The 24,486-nt window shown below is 51.0% G+C and overlaps 9 protein-coding genes across 9 annotated transcripts; 6 read left to right on the top strand and 3 right to left on the bottom strand.

Annotated features, from left to right (window-relative positions):
* Nucleotides 1–130: 130 nt before the first annotated feature.
* Nucleotides 131–1,327, top strand: BROUX77_006216 (uncharacterized protein; the record flags this gene model as incomplete). The annotated part of the gene is made up of 1 exon (XM_073751177.1): nt 131–1,327. The coding sequence occupies one exon, from the start codon at nt 131–133 to the stop codon at nt 1,325–1,327; it is 1,197 nt and encodes a 398-aa protein (XP_073603285.1).
* A 314-nt stretch (nt 1,328–1,641) lies between these two features.
* Nucleotides 1,642–1,962, top strand: BROUX77_006215 (uncharacterized protein; the record flags this gene model as incomplete). The annotated part of the gene is made up of 1 exon (XM_073751175.1): nt 1,642–1,962. One exon carries the CDS (start codon nt 1,642–1,644, stop codon nt 1,960–1,962), a length of 321 nt encoding a protein of 106 aa, XP_073603284.1.
* A 264-nt stretch (nt 1,963–2,226) lies between these two features.
* BROUX77_006214 (uncharacterized protein) lies at nt 2,227–2,874 on the bottom strand (the record flags this gene model as incomplete). The annotated part of the gene is made up of 1 exon (XM_073751174.1): nt 2,227–2,874. One exon carries the CDS (start codon nt 2,872–2,874, stop codon nt 2,227–2,229), a length of 648 nt encoding a protein of 215 aa, XP_073603283.1.
* Nucleotides 2,875–3,629: 755 nt separating this feature from the next.
* BROUX77_006213 (uncharacterized protein) lies at nt 3,630–6,824 on the bottom strand (the record flags this gene model as incomplete). Its single annotated transcript, XM_073751173.1, has 1 exon — nt 3,630–6,824. The coding sequence occupies one exon, from the start codon at nt 6,822–6,824 to the stop codon at nt 3,630–3,632; it is 3,195 nt and encodes a 1,064-aa protein (XP_073603282.1).
* A 497-nt stretch (nt 6,825–7,321) lies between these two features.
* Nucleotides 7,322–8,365, bottom strand: BROUX77_006212 (uncharacterized protein; the record flags this gene model as incomplete). Its single annotated transcript, XM_073751172.1, has 1 exon — nt 7,322–8,365. One exon carries the CDS (start codon nt 8,363–8,365, stop codon nt 7,322–7,324), a length of 1,044 nt encoding a protein of 347 aa, XP_073603281.1.
* A 1,619-nt stretch (nt 8,366–9,984) lies between these two features.
* On the top strand, nt 9,985–11,151 carry BROUX77_006211 (uncharacterized protein; the record flags this gene model as incomplete). The annotated part of the gene is made up of 1 exon (XM_073751171.1): nt 9,985–11,151. One exon carries the CDS (start codon nt 9,985–9,987, stop codon nt 11,149–11,151), a length of 1,167 nt encoding a protein of 388 aa, XP_073603280.1.
* Nucleotides 11,152–11,315: 164 nt separating this feature from the next.
* BROUX77_006210 (uncharacterized protein) lies at nt 11,316–14,453 on the top strand (the record flags this gene model as incomplete). Its single annotated transcript, XM_073751170.1, has 1 exon — nt 11,316–14,453. The coding sequence occupies one exon, from the start codon at nt 11,316–11,318 to the stop codon at nt 14,451–14,453; it is 3,138 nt and encodes a 1,045-aa protein (XP_073603279.1).
* Nucleotides 14,454–15,040: 587 nt separating this feature from the next.
* BROUX77_006209 (uncharacterized protein) lies at nt 15,041–19,888 on the top strand (the record flags this gene model as incomplete). The annotated part of the gene is made up of 1 exon (XM_073751169.1): nt 15,041–19,888. One exon carries the CDS (start codon nt 15,041–15,043, stop codon nt 19,886–19,888), a length of 4,848 nt encoding a protein of 1,615 aa, XP_073603278.1.
* Nucleotides 19,889–22,264: 2,376 nt separating this feature from the next.
* BROUX77_006208 (uncharacterized protein) lies at nt 22,265–23,833 on the top strand (the record flags this gene model as incomplete). Its single annotated transcript, XM_073751168.1, has 1 exon — nt 22,265–23,833. The coding sequence occupies one exon, from the start codon at nt 22,265–22,267 to the stop codon at nt 23,831–23,833; it is 1,569 nt and encodes a 522-aa protein (XP_073603277.1).
* Between the last annotated feature and the right edge of the window lie 653 nt (nt 23,834–24,486).

The following is a 24,486-nucleotide window of genomic DNA, read 5'->3' as shown; positions in this document are numbered from 1 at the left end:
GCAGAGCCAGTTCCCCCATCTTTAGTTTAGATTTTCTTCTTCCTTTTCTTTCTTTTCTTCCCTATGTTAAAGATAATAAACAGCATTGGACCTAACTATGAGTTTTCTCCGTACTTAGACAACCCGTCACATGGCCACTCAGGCTGCCCGCTTCGAGCTGGATCTCGGCGGCCTCCGGGAAGAAGTCCTTGCCCTTGTCGTACCCGACATTTATGATGACGAACTTCTTATTGGATACCCGTGGCTGAGCCACCACAACGCCCTAATAGACTGCAACCGGCACCGTTTGGTGCTCCCCCACTTCTCCGTCCCTCGCTCTGTTTCGACCATTCGGAACTTAGACACCCCTACGGAATTGAAAGCTGCACGTGTCAGCAAGATCTTGCACCAGGACTTGAAGGTCTTTGCTGCGAGCATACAGGATATCAACAAAGCATTGGAAAAGTTGGCCCGAGAGAACGAGCCTGTTACAGATGACTGGAAGGAAAAGGTTCCCAGTTGGATAGACCCACAGAATGTTGTTGCTTTTGACCCAGAAGCACTCTACACGCGCCGCCTCCCGCCGCTGCGTCCCGGGATGAACCACGAGATTCATCTAACTGTCCCTGACTCGGAAGCTCCCTGGGGACCACTGTACAGCCTTTCCCACGATGAGTTGATAGTACTGCGCCAAACGTTACTGAACCTACTGAACAAGAAGTTCATTCGAATGAGTAGTTCCACTGCTGCTGCCCCCATCCTGTTCGTCAAGAAACCTGGCGGTGGACTTAGATTCTGCGTGGACTACCGTCTGTTGAACAAGCTGATGAAGAAGGATAGATACCCGTTACCCAACTTCAAGGAAACACTACGCCAAATCAGCCGTTCAAAGTGGTTCACTAAGCTTGACGTCGTTGCAGCGTTCCATAATATCCGTATCGAGCCAGGCCACGAATGGAAGACCGCTTTCCGTACGCGCCTGGGCTCCTTTGAATGGAACGTGATGCCGTTTGGTTTGTCCAATGCTCCTGCCCAATTCCAACGCTTCCTGAATTTCGTATTGCAAGAGTACCTCGACCTGTTTTGTTCTGCTTACGTTGATGACATCCTAGTGTACACCGATGGCTCCCTCGACGAGCACAAGGAACAAGTTAACCACGTCCTAGCCAAGCTCGTGAAGGCCGGACTGACGGTTGACATCGACAAGTGCGAGTTCGGTGTACAAGAAGTCAAGTACCTGGGCTACATCATCAAGCCTGGAAAAGCAACAATGGATCCTGCCAAGGTGCAAGCAGTGAAAGACTGGCCCGTTGTGACGGGTTTCACTAATTATGAGAAAATCTCATAGTTATGACCAAATGCTGTTTATTATCTTTAACATAGGGAAGAAAAGAAAGAAAAGGAAGAAGAAAATCTAAACTAAAGATGGGGGAACTGGCCATGCTTTATAGGCGTTCAAGAATCCAGTTGTGTGGGCCCCATCGGGGCAATCGGCCCTATGACCCCTGTCCAAGAAAAGTGGGGCATCATCCCTGTACACAAAAGTGTGTCCCGACCCACTTGACACAAAAAGTGGGTCGCACCCTGGTCGACTAAAAGTGGGTCCACAAACCCTAACCCGAAAGTGGACCCAACTTCAAATCACACAAAAAGTGGGTCAACATGGATCAGCCCAAAGATGATCCAACATCGGGTCCACGACCCGTAACACCCGTACCCAGTTCCAAGAAAGAGCTCCGTGGCTTCCTAGGATTTGCCAATTTTTACCGCCCGTTCATCAAGAACTTTGCCGAAGTAGCCGTCCCTCTCACTTCACTGACTGGTCACCTAGTTCCCTTCGTCTGGTCTCCAGAATGCCAAGCTGCCTTCTCGTCACTCAAAGATCTCTTCTGTGCTTCGCCCGTCTTGCGCCTCTTCGACCACTCTCTGCCAACAACTGTCGAAGCTGACTCTTCAGGCTACAGCACTGGAGCTGTCCTGTAAGGCTTTACGGTCTAAAGGAGAACGCTTTTAGAACAGCAGAAATAAATTAAGAAACAGATAAAGAGAAAAGACTAATGTACAAGAAAACGGGCGGAAACAACACTATCTATATACGCGCGGTAGAGGTATGACGCGTACCCTTGACAACGGCGGTGTGCAAACGGGTTTGGCAGGCGGTGAGTAACGGCGGTGTGCAAGGCGGTGTGGACGGCGGTGTAAACGGCGGTGAGGGCGGAGCCTGAGCCTACCTCGATCCATAGATCGTTACAATCGCCTCCTCCTCCCTCTCCTCCGGGGGACTACTGGCAACTTCCAGGGGCACTCGTGGGTCTGCTCGTATTTCTCAAGGGCTGCTGTGTCTCGGACGTGTGACAAGGGTTCCCACGTTGGCTCTGCCCATCCAGTCCACTGGACGAGTACTTGGTGACGGTTGTTGGCGGTCTTGTGTTGCAGGATCTCATCCACCAAGTGTTCACCGGCGACTAGGTCTTCAGAGGCTTCTTCGGGTGCGATCGCCGGTGGTTCATGGTGTAACAGGACTTGGGAGGGCAGAGGGTCATCACGGGCACGGCGGACAAGGCTGACATGGAAGACAGGGTGAATACCGGTGGGCGTGTCGAGTTTTACGGCGTGTGTGCCAACGATTTGGATAACTCGGTACGGCAAGGCAAGCCAGTCGAGTGTCTTCGAGGGGCGGATGGTGCGCACGTTGCGCAGACGCAGGTAGACTCGGTCGCCGACTTTGAAAGCTTCCGCTGCCTGGCGTCCCCGGTTGGCATGTCGTTCCTGTGTTTCGAGGGCGAATGCCATGGAGGCCTGGGCGAACGCGGTTGCGTCGCGGTGCTTGGCGAGCCAGTTGTGGCCGGCAGTGGCGGGGGAAACGGTGGAGCCTGGTTCGTGGTCGGTAGTCATGTCAAGGGGGTCAATGTGTAAGGGGCCAAGTCGTAAAAGGACGTAGAAGGGCAGAAACAGATATATTGCGATGGAGAGAAGAAGAAAGAACTAACTAAAACTAGGAGAGAGCAGCAGCTCTTTATACTGCCTGGGTAGAACAACTGAGGCCTACCTGATTGACCCAAACGTGGTGAGTCATCGGGCGTTCGGATCAAGGCCGGTTGGGCCACTTGTATTCGGACCGTCAGTAGTCGGGCCTTTGCGGACTCGGACCACCGACACTCGAACCACCGTTGCTCAAGCCACACCGGCTTCAACTCGGGCAATCAGGCAAAGCCTTGACCCGGGTCTCCCAGACCCTAACAGCCTCTGCTCCGGAACATTTGGCTCGGGTCAGTCGGTTGATGCAGATCGCTGGCTGCTATAGACTGAGCCACGAAGAGCGCATAATGAATCTGAGGCGCACCTGTTAAGGTGTGATTACGCTAAGCTGGATCTTCACAGAAAGGGACACAGAGGGACAAAGATCTCGAATTGAAGAACAAAACTAAACTCTCTAAATGGTGTAGAAACAATGCGACTATTTATCCTGTTGGAAAGGGAGGCAACCGACGATCGGCGGCGACGACAACTAGTTCCTCTAGGAAGTGCCGTTAGTCTTGGTTCTGGTCTGGCATTAGTTTTGCCGTACCAGCGCCGGACTAGTCCTTCGAGGATACGCCGTTAGTGTTGGTGTCGGGCTTCCGTCGGTCCTTAAGGGTGCAACCCCAACATCAGCCTCTCTTCCTCCTTTTGCGCGTCGTTTTGGTTCCTTTTTGGCTGAGCCATAGTTTGTAGGCGTCGGTATCGACCAGAAGGTCGACTGGTTCCCAGCCAGGTCTGACGTAGCCTTTCCATTTGACTTTGACTTGCTTGACACCGTTAGAAGTGCGTTCGCCTAGGATCTTTTCGACCTCCCAGTATTCTTCACCATTGATGACTTCCATAGGTGCTGGTCGATCGTCGTGAGTCTTTTGGGAAGGGAAAGCGTCGTTGGCAGCTGAGCGAAGGCGATCGGCATGGTAGACGTCGTGAGCAGTTGTACCCGGTACTTCAAGACGATAAGTGTGAGGGGTAACTTGTTCCAACACTTTGCAGTATTGGTATTTTGCTCTAAGTTTCCTGCCGAGGCCTGAGCCTTGTTGTTCAGGGCGTAGGGTGAGCCAAACGTATGAGCCTGTAGGAAAATCTGGTGCAGGACGTCGGTGTTCATTCTCGCGTTGCTCCATCTCCGCTCGTGACAGAGAAAGGTTGGCGTGGGCCCATTTCTGGGCGTCTCTCAGGCGTTGGATGACCCTCTCAGCCTGTCCGAGTGGACCGTTATTGTCGGGTTCGACAGGCAATGGTGGTGCGGCGAAGACTCGTGGGTGGTAGCCGTGAGACAAGAAGAAAGGTGAAACATTAGTGGCAGAAGATGGGGTGGCATTGATGCTGAACTCGACCATGGGCAGTAGATTGAGCCAGGCGGGGCCTTCAGCGCTGAGTTTGGCAAGTTTGACTTTGATCTCAGCGTTCATCCTCTCTGCAGCTCCATTGGTAGCCGGATGGTAAGCTGTTGTGGTTAGCCTTTCGATCTCTAGGCGTTTGCAGAGGTGTCGCCAAGCTGCGTTGACAAATTCGCGGTCAGACAAAATAGATTTTGGCATGCCGTGGTGTCGGTAAAAGTGGTGGAAGAACATATCTGCAACAGATTCCATGTCGAGGGCGTCGGCGGGAATAAGGATGACGCCCTTGGATAGACGGTCTATAACAGTTAGGACGTGGGTGTAGGTGATGCCGCCTTTCTGTGCTGGTTCCAAAGGTCCGATAAAGTCGATGGCAATCTCGGCCCAAGGCTGGTCGGGAATTGGCAAGGCTTTGAGGGTGGTGTCCTTGTTGTCGCGACGAATGTTAGAACTACCACAAATTTGACAGTTGCGGCAGAAACGGCGGATATCTTCGACGTAGCGGGGCCAGAAAAACTCTCTAGACAGCTCGACTTGCATGACGTTCTTTCCGGGGTGCAGCATCATGGGCGAGTCATGAATGTTCTGTAGGATGGCGGTTCTCAATGGCTCGTTAGTAGGTACCCATAGTTTATTCCGAAATCGAATAGCGGATTTGGCGTCCAAAGAGCAGTCGGAAATGTTGACTCTCAACTTGTGTCTGATTGTTTCGGGCCACTGTGACAGTCCATCTGTCAACGCTTTATGGATAATGGCGTATTCATCATCGGCAGCACAGGCATCAGACCAGAGTTCCCGTAAGGCAGGCGGAAGTTCGGGGGTAGAAGGGGCTTCTGGCGTGTTGGTGGTTTGTGTCGAGAAAACTTTCAGGCCGTTACCGTCGTGGTGCAAGATAGTGGCTAGTCGGTCGTTGTAGCGCGCGTCATTCGTGTTGTCTGGGGTGTCGCGGCGAGAGAGAGCATCTGGGAGAGGGGAGAGTTTACCAGGACGGTGGACGATGGTGCAGTTGTATTCGCTCAAGGTCAGGTACCATCTAGCTTGGCGTTCGGACAAGTGCTGCAACTTGGTAAAATGCAGCAAGTTTTTATGATCTGAGACGATGGTAAACGTCTCCTTCAGGCCCTTGAGTTCGCCACGCCATTCCTTCAGGGCACAGACAACAGCCAACAGCTCTTTGTCGTGGATCGGGTAGTTGCATTCGGCGGCAGTCATTTTGCGGCTGAAATAAGCACAAGGCCTAGTTGATCTATCGGGCTGCGTCTGTAGAAGCGCTGCACCGAGACAGTAGCCAGACGCGTCTGTCTCAACAACAGTTGGCAGATCTGGATTGTGCGTGCAGAGGACAGGGGTCGAGGTGAATGCTTCTTTTAGAGCCTGGAAGGACTCTTCTTCCTTTTCGCCCCACTGGAAGGCCTGGTCTTTCTTTGTCAACTGTAGCAAGGGAGTCGCTAGAGTAGTGAAATTTCTGACAAAGGTGCGGTAGAAATTGCATAGACCGAGGAAGGCTCGAACGTCCCTGACCTTCTTGGGCGTTGGCCAGTCCGACACTGCAGAGACTTTGGTTGGGTCGGTTGAAATCTTGCCGGGCTCAAGGATGTATCCCAGGTACTTCACTTTCGATACCGCGAACTCACATTTATCAATGTCGATTGTCAGTTGGCCCTCCAGAACCTTTGCTAAAGCCAAGTTGACCTTCTCGTAGTGGTCCTCTAACGTGCCGTCGGTATAAATCAAGATGTCATCGACGTAGGCAGAGCACCACACATCCAAGTATGGGCGTAGCAGACTGTTCACAAAACTTTGGAACTCTGCAGGCGCGTTGGCCAGACCAAAAGGCATGACGTTCCACTCAAAAAGGCCTTGTCGCGTTCGAAAAGCGGTCTTCCACTCATCTCCCTCGGCGATTCTGATGTTATGAAACGCGGAAACAACGTCGAGTTTCGTAAACCACTTAGCTTTGGAAGCATTAGCTAGGGTCTCGCTGATGTTTGGGAGTGGGTACCGATTCTTTTTCATAGTCGCGTTTAGTGCACGATAATCTACACAGAAGCGGAGGCCGCCACCAGGCTTTTTCACGAATAGGATGGGAGCAGCAGCAGTGGACTGGCTGTGGCGAATGTAGCCTTTTTCCAGCAATGAAAGAAGCGTCTGGCGAAGAACCACGAGTTCTTCTCTGGTCATGCTATAAAGGGGGCCCCATGGAGCTTCTTCGTCGGGCACGGTCAACTCGATCCTATGATCCTGGCCAGGCCGGCGGGGAGGCATCTTTTTAGCAAATTGTGCGTCTGGATCAAACACCTTGACCTTGTCGTGCTCGATCCAAGCTGGGATCTTCTTTTTCCACTCTCTGGGGTTGGCTGGTACTCTATCTTTCTCCAAACGGGCCAAGGCTTTATTGATATCTTCGATTGAAGCTGCAAAAACCCGCAGCTTATCTCTCTTGGCGGCGCGGAAGAAGGTGCTCGCTCTGTTTATTCGTACCATGGTAGAGCGGAAGGTATGGTTTGTCGTCGCCTTTCCTCGAGCGACAATGCCGGATTTAAATCTAACTGTGTCGGCTTCACAGTCTATCCTTGCCCCTTGTTTCTTGAGCCATGGGTATCCGATCAGGATGTCTTCGGCTAATTTTGGTACTACCCACGCCACATGTTTTTCTATGTGGCCCGATATGTCAATTTTAAACACGGCTAGTCGGTCAACCGTGACGGTACTCTTTGAATTAAATGGTACCAGCGTTCTGGGACGCGAACTGAAAAGCGTATCAAGTTTCCATTTCTTTACAAGGTCACTGCTGATCATAGAGGGGGAAGCGCTACCGGTGTCAATCAATGCAATCACGGGACAAGTGTTGTTGATCACTGCATCTAATTGAATTGATGTGTTGGTAATAGATCTATTCAACTCTTCCCATTCCTTCACAGCAGCCTTGTCGTCTTTGAAAACCTGCTTGGGCCTCTGACCACGACTTGGGGCAGAGGCGATCAGTTTCCCGAGTCCTCCTCGGCGGTCTCGTAATATTCTTCGCCCTCTTCTTCGAGTACAGGAGGAGGGAGGTTCGTGGCTGCGCGAACACTCTGTTGTACCGGGGGGCGGGCACGCTCGAATGGGCAGTTAGGGGACATGTGGCCACCAGCGCCACAACGGAGGCACAGTCCTCTGGCTCTTCGTGACTGGAGTTCTTCCTTGGAGACCCACTTGGCACGACGGGGGGCACTGTTATGGGTGGGCGCCCAGTCCATGGCATCAGGGGAGTGTTGTGCCGGGACATTGCGGAACTGGGACGTCCGGGCAGGGTTCCTCGGAGGGTGGGCATGCCGACACTCGTCGAGTTTTTGCCAGGCATTAAGCACCTGTTGTGCGTATTGTTCGTAGGTTGGGGGGTCTGGGAAACCAGCCAGGGCAGACATCACTTGCCCGGGGAGGGTGCGCCTCAGATTCATTATGCGCTCTTCGTGGCTCAGTCTATAGCAGCCAGCGATCTGCATCAACCGACTGACCCGAGCCAAATGTTCCGGAGCAGAGGCACCTCGGCATTTGAGGGTGTGCAGCTCCAAGAGTGCACGACGGGAAGCTGAGGTGTCCTCGAAGCAGCTGTCCAAGAATTCCAGGAACTTATCCACGTTCTCCAACGATGGATCGCGGCTCATGCGGGCAATGTAGGTCTGTGCCTGGAGCAAGGCATTGTCGGCTAACAGACCGTAACAGTGCAGAATGAACCCTCCTGCGCCGTTGAAGTGACTGTGGTCGTAGCGGTACTTCATCTCCACGTATGACCGGTACGTTGGGTAGAGATCAGGCCGCGTATGGTCATAACGGACCGGGCGGAGGTCGGAGGAGGTGTTTCGCACAACCACTGGGGTCGCGGGGGCGGAGTTGGGGAGTCCCTGCATTTCGTTATTGTGAGCCATTGTTGCTTCGTGGAAAACCTCTGGCTCACCGGGGACTTCTGGTAGTATGCTGTCTTCTCGGAAGCTGTGGTGGAAGGAAGAATCGTCGTCAGAGGGTGCAAAATAGTTTGGGGCCATAGGGTTTGGCCGCTGTGGATATTCAAATGGCAAAGTAAAAGAAAAGTAAAAATATATCTCGATCCCTCGTCGGGTCGGCGGTAAAGTAAAAAAAAAAGGAAAGATAAGAGTGACTTAAGGAAAAATAAAAAAAAAAAAAAAAAAGGAAAAGGGAAAGGGGGGTTTGAGAATTCGAGATGATGTTAAGGTGTGATTACGCTAAGCTGGATCTTCACAGAAAGGGACACAGAGGGACAAAGATCTCGAATTGAAGAACAAAACTAAACTCTCTAAATGGTGTAGAAACAATGCGACTATTTATCCTGTTGGAAAGGGAGGCAACCGACGATCGGCGGCGACGACAACTAGTTCCTCTAGGAAGTGCCGTTAGTCTTGGTTCTGGTCTGGCATTAGTTTTGCCGTACCAGCGCCGGACTAGTCCTTCGAGGATACGCCGTTAGTGTTGGTGTCGGGCTTCCGTCGGTCCTTAAGGGTGCAACCCCAACAGCACCCTCCCCGGGCAAGTGATGTCTGCCCTGGCTGGTTTCCCAGACCCCCCAACCTACGAACAATACGCACAACAGGTGCTTAATGCCTGGCAAAAACTCGACGAGTGTCGGCATGCCCACCCTCCGAGGAACCCTGCCCGGCCGTCCCAGTTCCGCAATGTCCCGGCACAACACTCCCCTGATGCCATGGACTGGGCGCCCACCCATAACAGTGCCCCCCGTCGTGCCAAGTGGGTCTCCAAGGAAGAACTCCAGTCACGAAGAGTGTCATGAATAGCCATCCTGACACTGCTCATGCTAAGGGTTATGCATGAGACCTACCCCACTCTTCTTTTCCACAACGCCGAAGGTCGGCGACCTATGAAGATGCGCTTATGGCACAGGTTGGTCTGTGTAGATCGTGAGTTGATCAACGGATATGAGGTTGTCGTGGGATGTGCTGAGCACGGGTGCTCTGATAGACGTTGTTCTGCTGCTGCGGAGTTTTCTTGTTGCAATTGCCATTGCGTGCTTAGGTGGGGGTTGTTATCTGGTTCGATTGTTACGAACCTGTTACGTCTTGTTTACACGAGACTTATCTTTTGTTCATAGTTAGATGTTGATTGTTTCTAGCTTGGGAAGACAGAGTTTTGTCAGGAGCGCCGACAACATAAATATCGTCGTCTCCTGCCCTGAGTTGATCAGGTTTACTCTTGTTCTCCAAGCTTAACAATCACATGCACTTGCTTACCTTCTTCTTCTTCTTTATACCATTCTGTTCTTGCTTTCTTTGCAGTTCAACCTTTCTTCTTCTTTGAAGTGTGTGATTGTTCCTCCTCCTTCCTCTTTGTGCCGCTCTATTCTCAGAATAGCCATCTAAGTTGTGTGTTGCCTCTTCATCTCAACCGACCATACGTCTTAGCACTCTGTCTAACTGACGTCTTCCTCCACAGGCCCGACTGTCCACCTCAGGAACCTATCATTGTCCCGAGTCGTTGGCTGTACCCGGAACCCTAATCCTTTCTTCGGGCCCTATCCGTAATATTTTGTTAAGCTTCATTTGAAGACCCGACGCTATTACAACTTTGGCTCTCTTTGGCACTTTTTTCTCTCCTCATTTATTTTTCCCTCTCTATTACGTTTCAACTCGCAATGGCCCTCACTCGCGAAATGATCGAGCATCTCAATACGTTCCTCCTGTCGATTCCTGACCGAACTCCTGAGAACTGGCATCTCGGTGCCCTTCCTAGGGAGTTCAGTGCTGAGATCAAAATGGCTATTGTGGCGGCTTACATGTCTGGTCTGCGCACCGACGATGGTGCCCCGCCCATCCCCGTTGGCTCTGTTCCTGATGCGGCTCAGGTTTACTGGGCTGCGTTCCAGGCTGGCGCTGAAGCCCGCTTCAACTCCCTTGAGTCTCTTCCCCGAGTCAAACGGGAAGAGGATGCCGATCCGTTGAAAGAGGCCGACAAGCATCTTGATGTCGTGCCCTATGATGGCAATCAGCAAGGCTTCCAGGCGTTCCAGAGGCAACTTGCGGTCAAATTTGCTGCTGCACCCAAGCACCACCGCACGGAGCAGCGCAAGCTGATGACTGCCTTCTCCTACCTTAGAGATGGCGCTCTGGATTGGGCCATGCCTCGGATGGACCCGGCCACTGGACACATGAACTTTGAAACGTACGACGATTTTATGAAATCGTTAGCTGAGGCTTTCGATGACCCTGACTGGCGCATGACTGCGACCCAGCAGATCTTCGACTTAAAGCAGACAGGTACTTGTACTGCCTATCACTCTGCTTTTACAACGCTGTTGAAGAAACTCGGTTGGGCCGACGCTGATTTCACCATTGCACTATTTCAGCGAGGCCTCAAGCCCCACATACAGGACGCTCTGGCTTGGAACACCTATCCTGCCCCTAAGGGAACGCTTGATCAGTTCGCTAATTTCTGCAACACGCTGGACAATACGATCAACAACCGAACCCGGGGAAACAACGGGAAAATCCAACCGCCTCCTGGTGTGGTCCCCTTTCAGCAAGATTCTCGTTCGAGAAATGCTGGCGCCCAAAAAGCTGTCCCCAACACCAAGCCAGCTAAGGGTACCTCTGCAGGTCCCGATGCCAACGGTCTACCCTTCCGTAAGACTGCTGACGGCAAAATGGCAAAGGGTGTTTGTTGGAAGTGTGGCGCAAAGGACCACATGCTAAAGGCTTGCCCCAAAAACAACCTTGCTCTTCGCGCAGCTACTGTCCCTTCTCCCTCCACTTCTACCCGGGCTCCCTCGACGGCCCCTGCGCCTGATGCGTCAAAAAACTAGAAGGGCTACCGACCCATTCCCCTCTGGTCCTGGCTAGCCCTGACGCTGCTGATGAGGGTCTCTTGAGAATCAGCACTTGTTCTCTTGATAATGCTATCGATTATGGTAACTCTCCCCCTCTGGTTATTCCTGTGACAGTGAATAATTCCATTGAGGCCTACGCTATGGTGGATTCGGGATCAACAACTTGTTTTGTGGATTCTGAATTTATAGCAAGGCATCAGATTCCTACTGTTCTCAAGGCCAGAGCCGAGTCGCTCCATGTTGTTGATGGTAGTGAAACTGCTGCGGGTAAAGTGACCCACCAAGTTCCTTTGTCCCTCTCTTTTCCTAATTATTCAGAAACTTTGGTTTTTCAAATCACGAAGCTTGGGGGCTACCACATCATCCTGGGGAAATGCTGGCTCGACGCCCATAACCCGGAAATTTCTTGGCCTTCCAATACGCTCAAGATATCGGTTACTTCTACCGCCGATGGCAATGCTGTGGCAGCTTCTGATTCTTCTTCTTCTTCTTCTTCTGTTTCGACTGCTTCTACTGATTCTGGCGCTTCGTTTGATTTTTCTTATACAAAAAACGACAAAAATATTGCTTCTACCGCTGGCAGTCAGATTGAGGGATCTGCTCCTGCTTCAGCCACTTCACCCCTTCCTTCTTTTATTGCACAATCGTCAGCTGTGTCTTGTTCCTGTGTGACGGTGTCGTCTCAGGCTTTGCATCGCTTTGCCAAAGCTGAGAAACTACAGATTTATCGTGTCACCGCTCAGGAAGTCCTGGATTATCTCAATCAGGAGGACCTAACTCCGGAACAAGAGCATGCACGGCTCCTTGAACGCATCCCGAAGAAATACCATGACCTACTTCCTCTGTTCTCTCGAGAAGGTGCTGATCAACTACCACCTCACCGGGACATTGATCATGCGATTAACTTCGTTCCCGATGCGAAATACCCCAAGGCCCCGCTGTACGATATGACTCCACTCGAGTTGCAGGCTGTCAAAAAATATCTAGATGGCATGCTTGCTAAAGGCTTTATTTCCTCTTCCTCTTCGCCGCTGGCTTCCCCGATTCTTTTTGCTAGGAAGCCAGGCAGTTTACGATTCTGTGTTGATTTCCGAGCCGTCAATGATATCACCATCAAAGACGTAACTCCTCTGCCTCGGATCAATGAATCACTGCGCACGGCGGCTACGGGAAACATTTTTACAAAGCTGGATCTGAGAGCTGCGTACCACTTGATTCGCATCAAGAAAGGTGATGAATACAAGACAGCTTTCAGAACTCGATATGGCATTTTTGAGTACAATGTGATGCCGTTTGGGCTCACCAATGCTCCTGCCACGTGTCAGAAATATGTCAGCGAGGTCTTGTCGGAGTATTTGGACATATTCTGTGTCTGTTACTTGGATGATATCCTGGTGTTCTCTCTGAACCAAGAGGAACATGATGTTCATGTGCGCAAAGTCCTGCTAAAATTAGCGCAGGCCAGTCTGTTTGTCAAGGGTGAAAAATGCGAATTCGACAAGACTGAAACTACCTTTGTTGGCTTTGTTATTTCAGCCGATGCTCTGAAGATGGACCCCGCTAAAGTTGCGGCTGTCCGTGAGTGGGAGGCTCCCCGAACTGTTAAGGGAGTCCAGTCCTTTTTGGGTTTTGCCAATTTCTATAGGAGGTTCATCCGTGACTTCTCTAGAATCTGCACACCTCTCTTCGAGTTGACTAAAAAGACGCAATCTTTTGTCTGGTCCTCTGAATGTGAGGCAGCATTTCACACCCTGAAGGACCTTTTCTGCTCTGAACCTATCCTCAAGCACTTTGATTACCTGTTGGACACTGTTATTGAAACAGACGCGTCTGACCGTGTAATATCTGCCGTCATGTCTCAATACCACCCGACTGACAAGGGGCTTCTACTACACCCCGTGGCCTATTTCTCTCAAAAAATGAATCCTGCCCAGTGTAACTACGGCGTAGGTGACAAGGAGTTGTTAGCCATTGTGGAGTCTCTAAAGTCGTGGCGATTCATGGTTGAAAGTCTGGAAAAACCTGTTCTGGTATTGACGGACCATCGGAATTTAGCCGTTCTTAAGCAAATTCCGGCCATGAACAGACGGCAAGCGAGGTGGGCTATGGAACTGAGCGAGTACCGTTATGTCATCACTTATAGGCCTGGCTCCTTGAATTCTAGAGCTGATGCCCTGACCAGACGCTACGAAGACCTCGTTTCTTCTTCTTCTGAGGAGGATAAAGAGCTGTGTGCTCCTATTATTCCCCCTGAAAATTTTATTGGTACCATGTCTTTGGTAGACGAGGTAAAAATCGCGCTATCCACGGACAAGTGGGCTCTTGATGTTATTTCTGCTCTTCGAGGCCAGTCGACCAAACCTCCAGATGTGGACCTCAGTGTCTGCAGGCTTGACAATGACGGTCTTTTGTTTGTCAACGACCTTCTATATTTGCCGAACGAGGATCTACGAGTTCGTGCATTGAAGAATTGTCATGATATTATGCCTAGCGGACACCCTGGACAAAAGAACACTTTTGAACTTCTTGTTCGGGAATACTGGTGGCCCGGGATGCGTCGTGATGTCATCCGGTACATCCGAAATTGTGAGGTCTGCCAACGGATCAAGTCCGCGCGACATAGTCCCTACGGTCTACTGAAACCTCTGACCATTCCGCAAGCTCGGTGGACATCTGTGTCCCTTGATTTTATCACCGGCTTGCCGGTCTCCAATTCTTTTGACATGATTCTCGTTGTCATCGATAGGCTTAGCAAAATGGCTCACTTTATACCTTGCGATTCCTCGCTGGATGCTGCAGGTTTTGCTAAGCTCTATTTGTCAGCAGTGTATAGGCTCCACGGTCTGCCATTGGACATTGTGTCCGACAGGGGTAGTCTGTTTACGTCGGCTTTTTCCAAGGCTTTAGCCAAACTGTTGGGCATAAAGCAAAATCTGAGTACTGCGTTCCACCCTCAGACCGATGGTCAGACTGAGCGTGTGAACTCTATTTTGGAGCAATACCTGCGGGGTTACACCAACTATAGACAGGACAATTGGGCTGATCTTTTGCCCTTGGCGGAGTTCTCTTACAATGACTCCGAGTCCAGTTCTACTATGCTGACGCCCTTCTTTGCGAACCACGGGTTTCACCCCAGAAGTGGGCGTGAGTCGCTCCCAGTCTCTGTGGAAAAAGGCCCGTTGCGGAACTTTGTTAAAGAGCTTGACAACATTTGTCAGTTTTTAAAGACTGAAATTGTTACGGGTCGTGGACCCGATGTTGGATCATCTTTGGGCTGATCCATGTTGACCCACTTTTTGTGTGATTTGAAGTTGGGTCCACTTTCGGGTTAGGGTTTGTGGACCCACTTTTAGTCGACCAGGGTGCGACCCACTTTTTGTGTCACAAGGGTCGGGACCCACTTTTATGTGCACGGATGTTGCTCCACTTTTATTGTACAGGGGTCATAGGGCTGGTTGCCCTGGTGGGGCGCACACAACTGGATTGTCGAACGCCTATAAAGCAGAGCCAGTTCCCCCATCTTTAGTTTAGATTTTCTTCTTCCTTTTCTTTCTTTTCTTCCCTATGTTAAAGATAATAAACAGCATTTGGTCATAACTATGAGATTCTCTCATACTTAGTGAAACCCGTCACATATTATCTTTAACATCTTCTTGAGTTTTCTCACGATCCCCTGGAGTTACGGGATCCGTTCAAGAAGTTTTATATACAGTTTTCATCCCTCTATTTGGATATGTTCCTATCCCTGTTCTACCTGTTTGTTTTTATCCTATTTGGGCAAGTGCAATCTTATGCCATGTTGAGCCCTAGGACCCCCAGTTTTCCGCCTTTCCTCCCCGCCACGTTGCCACCCCAGGTCGCCACCATGCCCCAGCAGACCGAAGTCAACCCGCAGCCTGATGTTACCACGTTCCAGTTGTTACAGTCAGTGCATCAGCTGTTATCGAGCCAACAATGTTCCCCCTCTCCCACACACAATATCTCATGGCCCCAGTGGGATGGTCAGCCCTCTTCGTTCAAGCGTTTCTTCAATCAACTGAAGCTTAGAGCCCGGATCAGCCATCGCCACCGCCTCACTCCCAGCGAAATATGTTTCGAAATCTTTATGAGTATTCCCCAAAGCCAGCAGCCACGTTTGGATCTTTGGCTCGATCAAGGGGAAGCTCACGACTGGGACTGGGAGAAGCTTTTAGAACACATCAACGACCAGTTCACCGACAAGCAAGCTGTGATGAAGGCAGGTCAGAAGTTGATGACCATGAGAATGGGAGAAGCGCAGACTTTCAACGCGTTTCTGCAAGACTACGAATATTCGCTGAGCGCCTGTGGAGGTTGGCATTGGCCCGACAGATGCAAGATCCTATTCATAGATGCGGCCCTCAACGACACATTACAGTACCACCTCACTCCGAAGAAGTTACCCGACGACGATTACAACAAGTGGGTGACGAAAGTACGGACTATAGCTGGAAGAGTTGAGTGCTTGCCGCAATACGAAGCAAGATATAGAGAAGGATCTAGCAGCACGTGGTATGTGCAACAGCCAGTCGACCAAGAGGAGTTCCCGATCCCTGAAGCCGCGGAAGAATCGACAGACGAAGAAGACACCGAAGACGGACCCGAAGTACAGGTCCGGAAAGTACAGTTTCAGCAGAAGTCAGAAGTAGCAGCGTTGATCTCCCAGTTGGAGACCGCTGCCAAGATTATAGAAAAGAAGAGCCAGCAGAAGTTTGCTGAACCCCCGAAGCCACGAGCGCCATGGAGAGCGCAATCTGATATCGAAAAGGCACGACTACGACAAGCCTGTTTCCGTTGTTTAGAGCAGGGCCATCGTTCGTTTAGGTGCCCGAAGTTTCGCCCAGCAGAATCGCCCGCAGAAGTACATGCAACGACAACCCCGGAGAACCACAGTATCGACAAGAAGGTTACCAGGAGAGAATCCCCCACGAAGGACCGGCATGAACCTATTTCGCCACGAAAGACAAAGATTACGGATGCCCCCAAACAAGCGATTTCCCAGATGCATTCGTCCCCGTTCCTGATCGAAGCTTTTATCGACAACTCCTTCTACTGTGACGCCTTGTTCGATAGCGGATGCCTAGTAACGTCAGCCTTCAACGAATCGTTGGTGAAAAAGAAAGGCTTGCAACGGATGCCGATAACGAAGCGTGAGCTACGGTTAGCCGAGAATGACGAAAAGAAGAGATGGATTTCGGAAATTGCCTTTTGTGAGCTCGACATCGACGGACGCAAAGAAACAGTCTATGGTTACGTTATCCCCAATCTAGCTTACGACATGATTTTGGGAAAGCCATGGATGGAGCGCAACGATGTCGTTTATTTGGCCAAGGAACGAGTTATTCGTCTAGGTTCCGGAGCTGACGCCCTTATGGTTCGAGAGAAAGGTTGGCTCGACGCGCATGTTCCAGGCGCAAAGGCAAACATGGTTATGGCCTCTGTTTTCGCCGCTGAGATTCGCCATAGCAAGAAAAAGAAGGAAGAGATCCAGGTTTTCGCCGCCACGATCCACGACATCAACAAGGCTCTTGAAGTTAAGCGTCGCATGACCCTAGGAGAGATTACCGAGCAGCTTCCCGAAGAACTGAAGCACCTCGGCCACGTGTTTTTAGACGATGAGAAACGAGATTTGCCGCCCAACCGCCCCGGTATCGACCACGCTATCAAGTTAACCAAGGACAACAACGGCAAAGAGAAAGAAGTCCCGTGGGGCCCGCTGTACGGTATGTCTCGAGATGAACTCTTGGTCCTGCGTAAAACACTTTCGGATCACTTGGACAAGAATTGGATCCGAGCCAGCAGTTCGCCCGGTGGTGCGCCAGTCCTGTTTGTACGAAAGCCCGGGGGTGGCCTACGATTCTGTGTCGACTACCGTGGTATCAACGCCATCACGGAGAAAGACCGCTACCCCCTGCCCCTCATTAGCGAGACGCTGCGTTCGTTAGCCAAGGCCCGTTACTTCACCAAGGTTGACGTCCGCGCTGCGTTTCACAAGATTCGTGTCAAAGAGGGCGATGAATGGAAGACGGCTTTCCGGACAAGATTTGGACTATACGAGTGGCTTGTTACGCCTTTTGGACTTACTGGAGCACCAGCGACCTTCCAAAGATACATCAACAGCACTCTGCGTGAACATTTGGACGATTTCTGTTCCGCCTACCTCGACGATGTGTTGATTTATACCGATGGTAGTCGCAAGGAGCACATGGAAAAGGTCGAGCTCGTGCTGAAGAAGTTGGGAGATGCGGGTCTGTGTTTGGACCTTAACAAGTGCGAGTTCGCAGTTACGGAAACGAAGTATTTGGGTTTCATCATTCAGGCCGGCCAAGGAGTCAAGGTTGACCCAGCGAAGGTTGCCGCTATACGAGAATGGGTTCCGCCGACCAACGTCAAAGGGGTCCGCAGTTTTATCGGATTCGCCAATTTTTATCGTCAGTTCATCGACTCGTTTAGCGAAGTGGCGGCCCCTTTGGTCAGTTTAACGAAGAAGGGTGTCCCGTGGAAATGGGGCCAAGCCGAAGAGAGCGCGTTCGAGACGCTCAAGAATTTGTTCATCACGGCACCAGTTTTAGCAATGTGGGACGAAGACCGAACGACGGTGGTGGAGTGCGACTGCTCTGGTTGGGCACTTGGAGGCACTCTATCCCAGGTTGATGATGACGGCAAGTTGCGTCCGGTTGCGTTTTTCTCCAAGAAGTTGAGTCCTGCCGAAGTTAACTACGAGATTCATGACAAGGAGCTTTTGGCAGTGGTTAAGTGCCTTGAGGAATGGCGAGGCGAACTTAAGAGTTTGGGAGCGCCTTTCAAGATTTTGTCCGACCACAAGAACCTACAGTATTTCATGACGACTCGCAAACTTTCGGAGCGCCAGGTTCGGTGGTCGCAGATGCTTTCGGAGTTCGATTTTAAGCTGGAGTTTCGGTCAGGCAGCAAGAGTGGAAAGCCCGACGCCCTCAGTCGACGACAGCAAGATGTTCCGCAAGGCGAAGATGACGACCGCCTGAAGTCTCGGATCATGAAGCTCATCAAGGACCAATGGATTCCCCACACAGCAACGGTGCCTGTGGCAGCTGGTGACATCGCAGAAAGCCCCGACAATGTCCCGGACGGATCACGACTGTTTGTGCAACCGCACCTCCAAGAGCTTTGGGACCAAGCGAAGGACCACGACTCGGATATGCAGGAAATGTACCAAGCTTTGGCAGCAGGCGAACGAAGTTTTCCCCCGTCGCTGACCAAGAAGATAACGATATCCATAGCCGAGTGCGAATTCGACCAACGTGGAGCACTGTTATATCGCCACAAGTTGTTTGTTCCAGAATGGGAACCCCTACGGACGGCACTGATTCAGAAGACGCACGACTCACACATCACAGGCCACCCCGGACGCGACGGCACGCTTGCCATTCTGTCCCGCGAGTTTTTCTGGCCAGGTATATCGCGAGATGTGAGACGTTTTTGTGCGAACTGCAATGTTTGTGGGCGGTCGAAAGTGTGGCGCGAGCGTAAGAAGGGATTACTGTTGCCGCTTCCGATCCCGCAGCGACCCCACTCGGAGCTGGGTATAGACTTCATGACTGAGCTCCCCGCGAAGAAATCGGGAGATCCCCGCTACCTGATGGTGATTGTTGACCGTCTAACGGGAGGTGTTGCCTTGGAAGCCATGAACACGATGAAGGCCGAACAATGTGCAGAGAGTTTTCTGCAGTGTTACTGGAAGCACCATGGTTTCCCGCGCGCGCTGGTCTCTGATCGAGGCACTAACTGGACGAGCGAGTTTTGGACTCATCTTTGCAAGCTTACTGGTATCGAACAACGGTTGTCGACAGGTTTCCACCCACAGACTGACGGCGCAACGGAACGGATGAATCAAGAAGTTTTGACATACTTGCGATCGTTCATCACCTATTCGCAGTATGATTGGCCAGACTTGCTCCCCTCGGCCATGTTGGCGATCAACAACCGGAATACCTCGATGGGAATGAGTCCGTTTTTCCTGACGCACGGTTATCACGTCAGCCCAATCGAGCAAGTTACAGCAGAAGAGTCCGTTCCGCGAAGGCTAGAACACCGAGACGCCGAGAAGTTCATTCAGAGACTCCACGAAGGCTGGGAGCTAGCACAGGCAGCCATGGCAGCGCGACAACAGGACATGGAAGATCAGGCCAACCGATCGAGAGGCCCCCAGGTTCGGTTCGAAGTCGGAGACACCGTGTGGCTAAAGCTCAAGAATATTTCGACGCCGCAGCTATCAAAGAAGCTTTCCTGGACGAACGCGATGTACAAAGTCAGGAAGATTGTCTCTCCCCACGTTGTTGAGTTGGACGTGCCGACAAATGTTCACCCGAGATTCCACGTCGATTTGCTCAAGCCCGCCAGCCAGAACCCGTTCCCGTCGCAAGAAACGGACGACACGCAACCGCCGCCAATTGAAGAAAACGAATACGGCGAACCCGAGTACCTTGTTGAACGAATCCTGAGAAGCCGCCAGAGACGCGTTGGAAGAGGCTACCGCAGAGAAGTTCTTGTCAAATGGGCCGGATACGCAGAGCCAGATTGGAGACCGCGCGTTGATTTCGAGGACACCGAAGCGCTTGAGATGTTTGAAGCCGAGTTTGGAACAGAAGACGATGTGGGCGTACCAGAAGCTGACGCCCGGACAGGCCCCCGCACACGGACGAGAGGAGGGGGGTAATGTTACGGGTCGTGGACCCGATGTTGGATCATCTTTGGGCTGATCCATGTTGACCCACTTTTTGTGTGATTTGAAGTTGGGTCCACTTTCGGGTTAGGGTTTGTGGACCCACTTTTAGTCGACCAGGGTGCGACCCACTTTTTGTGTCACAAGGGTCGGGACCCACTTTTATGTGCACGGATGTTGCTCCACTTTTATTGTACAGGGGTCATAGGGCTGGTTGCCCTGGTGGGGCGCACACAACTGGATTGTCGAACGCCTATAAAGCAGAGCCAGTTCCCCCATCTTTAGTTTAGATTTTCTTCTTCCTTTTCTTTCTTTTCTTCCCTATGTTAAAGATAATAAACAGCATTTGGTCATAACTATGAGATTCTCTCATACTTAGTGAAACCCGTCACAGAAATTACGTGGAGCCGTGAGCGGATGACCGAGTACGCGAATCGACACAAATCTTCCGCCCCTCTCCTTCGAGAAGGGGACTTAGTGTGGCTTTTGAGTAGAAATATTCGAACTACTCGTCCTTCAAAGAAGTTGGACTTCAAGAAGCTTGGCCCATTTAAGATTCTACGGAAGGTGTCTTCGCATGCCTACGAGTTGGCACTCCCTGCCACTATGAAGGTTCATCCCGTCTTCCACGTTTGTCTGCTGGAACCATGTGCGTCGGATCCTCTTCCTGGCCAGAAAAACCCTCCTCCTCCTCCCGTCATAGTAGATGGCGAGGAAGAATTTGTGGTCAAGGAAATTATAGGCGTGTCTTCGCGTGGCCCTCTGCAATATCAAGTAGTTTGGGAGGGCTATGAACATGATGGACCCTCCTGGGAACCTCTGGACCATTTAGCCAATGCACCTGAGAAGGTTGCAGAATTCTACAAGAGGATGCCTAACGCCAGACGATCTTAGTACTGCTGTGGAAATCAGTCATAAAAAGGGGGGCTACTGTCATGAATAGCCATCCTGACACTGCTCATGCTAAGGGTTATGCATGAGACCTACCCCACTCTTCTTTTCCACAACGCCGAAGGTCGGCGACCTATGAAGATGCGCTTATGGCACAGGTTGGTCTGTGTAGATCGTGAGTTGATCAACGGATATGAGGTTGTCGTGGGATGTGCTGAGCACGGGTGCTCTGATAGACGTTGTTCTGCTGCTGCGGAGTTTTCTTGTTGCAATTGCCATTGCGTGCTTAGGTGGGGGTTGTTATCTGGTTCGATTGTTACGAACCTGTTACGTCTTGTTTACACGAGACTTATCTTTTGTTCATAGTTAGATGTTGATTGTTTCTAGCTTGGGAAGACAGAGTTTTGTCAGGAGCGCCGACAACATAAATATCGTCGTCTCCTGCCCTGAGTTGATCAGGTTTACTCTTGTTCTCCAAGCTTAACAATCACATGCACTTGCTTACCTTCTTCTTCTTCTTTATACCATTCTGTTCTTGCTTTCTTTGCAGTTCAACCTTTCTTCTTCTTTGAAGTGTGTGATTGTTCCTCCTCCTTCCTCTTTGTGCCGCTCTATTCTCAGAATAGCCATCTAAGTTGTGTGTTGCCTCTTCATCTCAACCGACCATACGTCTTAGCACTCTGTCTAACTGACGTCTTCCTCCACAGGCCCGACTGTCCACCTCAGGAACCTATCATTGTCCCGAGTCGTTGGCTGTACCCGGAACCCTAATCCTTTCTTCGGGCCCTATCCGTAATAAAGAGCCAGAGGACTGTGCCTCCGTTGTGGCGCTGGTGGCCACATGTCCCCTAACTGCCCATTCGAGCGTGCCCGCCCCCCGGTACAACAGAGTGTTCGCGCAGCCACGAACCTCCCTCCTCCTGTACTCGAAGAAGAGGGCGAAGAATATTACGAGACCGCCGAGGAGGACTCGGGAAACTGATCGCCTCTGCCCCAAGTCGTGGTCAGAGGCCCAAGCAGGTTTTCAAAGACGACAAGGCTGCTGTGAAGGAATGGGAAGAGTTGAATAGATCTATTACCAACACATCAATTCAATTAGATGCAGTGATCAACAACACTTGTCCCGTGATTGCATTGATTGACACCGGTAGCGCTTCCCCCTCTATGATCAGCAGTGACCTTGTAAAGAAATGGAAACTTGATACGCTTTTCAGTTCGCGTCCCAGAACGCTGGTACCATTTAATTCAAAGAGTACCGTCACGGTTGACCGACTAGCCGTGTTTAAAATTGACATATCGGGCCACATAGAAAAACATGTGGCGTGGGTAGTACCAAAATTAGCCGAAGACATCCTGATCGGATACCCATGGCTCAAGAAACAAGGGGCAAGGATAGACTGTGAAGCCGACACAGTTAGATTTAAATCCGGCATTGTCGCTCGAGGAAAGGCGACGACAAACCATACCTTCCGCTCTACCATGGTACGAATAAACAGAGCGAGCACCTTCTTCCGCGCCGCCAAGAGAGATAAGCTGCGGGTTTTTGCAGCTTCAATCGAAGATATCAATAAAGCCTTGGCCCGTTTGGAGAAAGATAGAGTACCAGCCAACCCCAGAGAGTGGAAAAAGAAGATCCCAGCTTGGATCGAGCACGACAAGGTCAAGGTGTTTGATCCAGACGCACAATTTGCTAAAAAGATGCCTCCCCGCCGGCCTGGCCAGGATCATAGGATCGAGTTGACCGTGCCCGACGAAGAAGCTCCATGGGGCCCCCTTTATAGCATGACCAGAGAAGAACTCGTGGTTCTTCGCCAGACGCTTCTTTCATTGCTGGAAAAAGGCTACATTCGCCACAGCCAGTCCACTGCTGCTGCTCCCATCCTATTCGTGAAAAAGCCTGGTGGCGGCCTCCGCTTCTGTGTAGATTATCGTGCACTAAACGCGACTATGAAAAAGAATCGGTACCCACTCCCAAACATCAGCGAGACCCTAGCTAATGCTTCCAAAGCTAAGTGGTTTACGAAACTCGACGTTGTTTCCGCGTTTCATAACATCAGAATCGCCGAGGGAGATGAGTGGAAGACCGCTTTTCGAACGCGACAAGGCCTTTTTGAGTGGAACGTCATGCCTTTTGGTCTGGCCAACGCGCCTGCAGAGTTCCAAAGTTTTGTGAACAGTCTGCTACGCCCATACTTGGATGTGTGGTGCTCTGCCTACGTCGATGACATCTTGATTTATACCGACGGCACGTTAGAGGACCACTACGAGAAGGTCAACTTGGCTTTAGCAAAGGTTCTGGAGGGCCAGCTGACAATCGACATTGATAAATGTGAGTTCGCGGTATCGAAAGTGAAGTACCTGGGATACATCCTTGAGCCCGGCAAGATTTCAACCGACCCAACCAAAGTCTCTGCAGTGTCGGACTGGCCAACGCCCAAGAAGGTCAGGGACGTTCGAGCCTTCCTCGGTCTATGCAATTTCTACCGCACCTTTGTCAGAAATTTCACTACTCTAGCGACTCCCTTGCTACAGTTGACAAAGAAAGACCAGGCCTTCCAGTGGGGCGAAAAGGAAGAAGAGTCCTTCCAGGCTCTAAAAGAAGCATTCACCTCGACCCCTGTCCTCTGCACGCACAATCCAGATCTGCCAACTGTTGTTGAAACAGACGCGTCTGGCTACTGTCTCGGTGCAGCGCTTCTACAGACGCAGCCCGATAGATCAACTAGGCCTTGTGCTTATTTCAGCCGCAAAATGACTGCCGCCGAATGCAACTACCCGATCCACGACAAAGAGCTGTTGGCTGTTGTCTGTGCCCTGAAGGAATGGCGTGGCGAACTCAAGGGCCTGAAGGAGACGTTTACCATCGTCTCAGATCATAAAAACTTGCTGCATTTTACCAAGTTGCAGCACTTGTCCGAACGCCAAGCTAGATGGTACCTGACCTTGAGCGAATACAACTGCACCATCGTCCACCGTCCTGGTAAACTCTCCCCTCTCCCAGATGCTGTTACGGGTCGTGGACCCGATGTTGGATCATCTTTGGGCTGATCCATGTTGACCCACTTTTTGTGTGATTTGAAGTTGGGTCCACTTTCGGGTTAGGGTTTGTGGACCCACTTTTAGTCGACCAGGGTGCGACCCACTTTTTGTGTCAAGTGGGTCGGGACACACTTTTGTGTACAGGGATGATGCCCCACTTTTATTGTACAGGGGTCATAGGGCTGGTTGCCCTGGTGGGGCCCACACAACTGGATTCCTGAATGCCTATAAAGCAGAGCCAGTTCCCCCATCTTTAGTTTAGATTTTCTTCTTCCTTTTCTTTCTTTTCTTCCCTATGTTAAAGATAATAAACAGCATTGGACCTAACTATGAGTTTTCTCCGTACTTAGACAACCCGTCACATATTATCTTTAACATCACATTTTTTTTATCTTAGAAGCTTGTGAGGAAGCTTCACTACCCCTTGTTATCTTAGAAGCTTGTTAGGAAGCTTCATGACCCCTTGTTGTCTTAGAAGCTTGTGAGGAAGCTTCATTACCCCTTATGTTCTCTTAGAAGCCTGTGAGGAAGCTTCCCGTCCCCCCACCACACGAAGTCCGCCGACCTTGCATAAGTGTCAAGGTTCTTAAGCGAAGAATACCACGTTCCGCACGTGACGAAAGAAGCTAAGACTCGCATTCAGGCCGTGAGATAGCATACTT

Source organism: Berkeleyomyces rouxiae, assembly GCF_048999995.1.
Source record: "Berkeleyomyces rouxiae strain 22BRR77 chromosome Unknown BrBRR77_ptg000008l, whole genome shotgun sequence".
NCBI lineage: Eukaryota > Fungi > Ascomycota > Sordariomycetes > Microascales > Ceratocystidaceae > Berkeleyomyces > Berkeleyomyces rouxiae.
The sequence above is the reverse complement of the archived record's forward strand: the minus strand, read 5'-3'. Positions and strand labels throughout refer to the sequence as shown.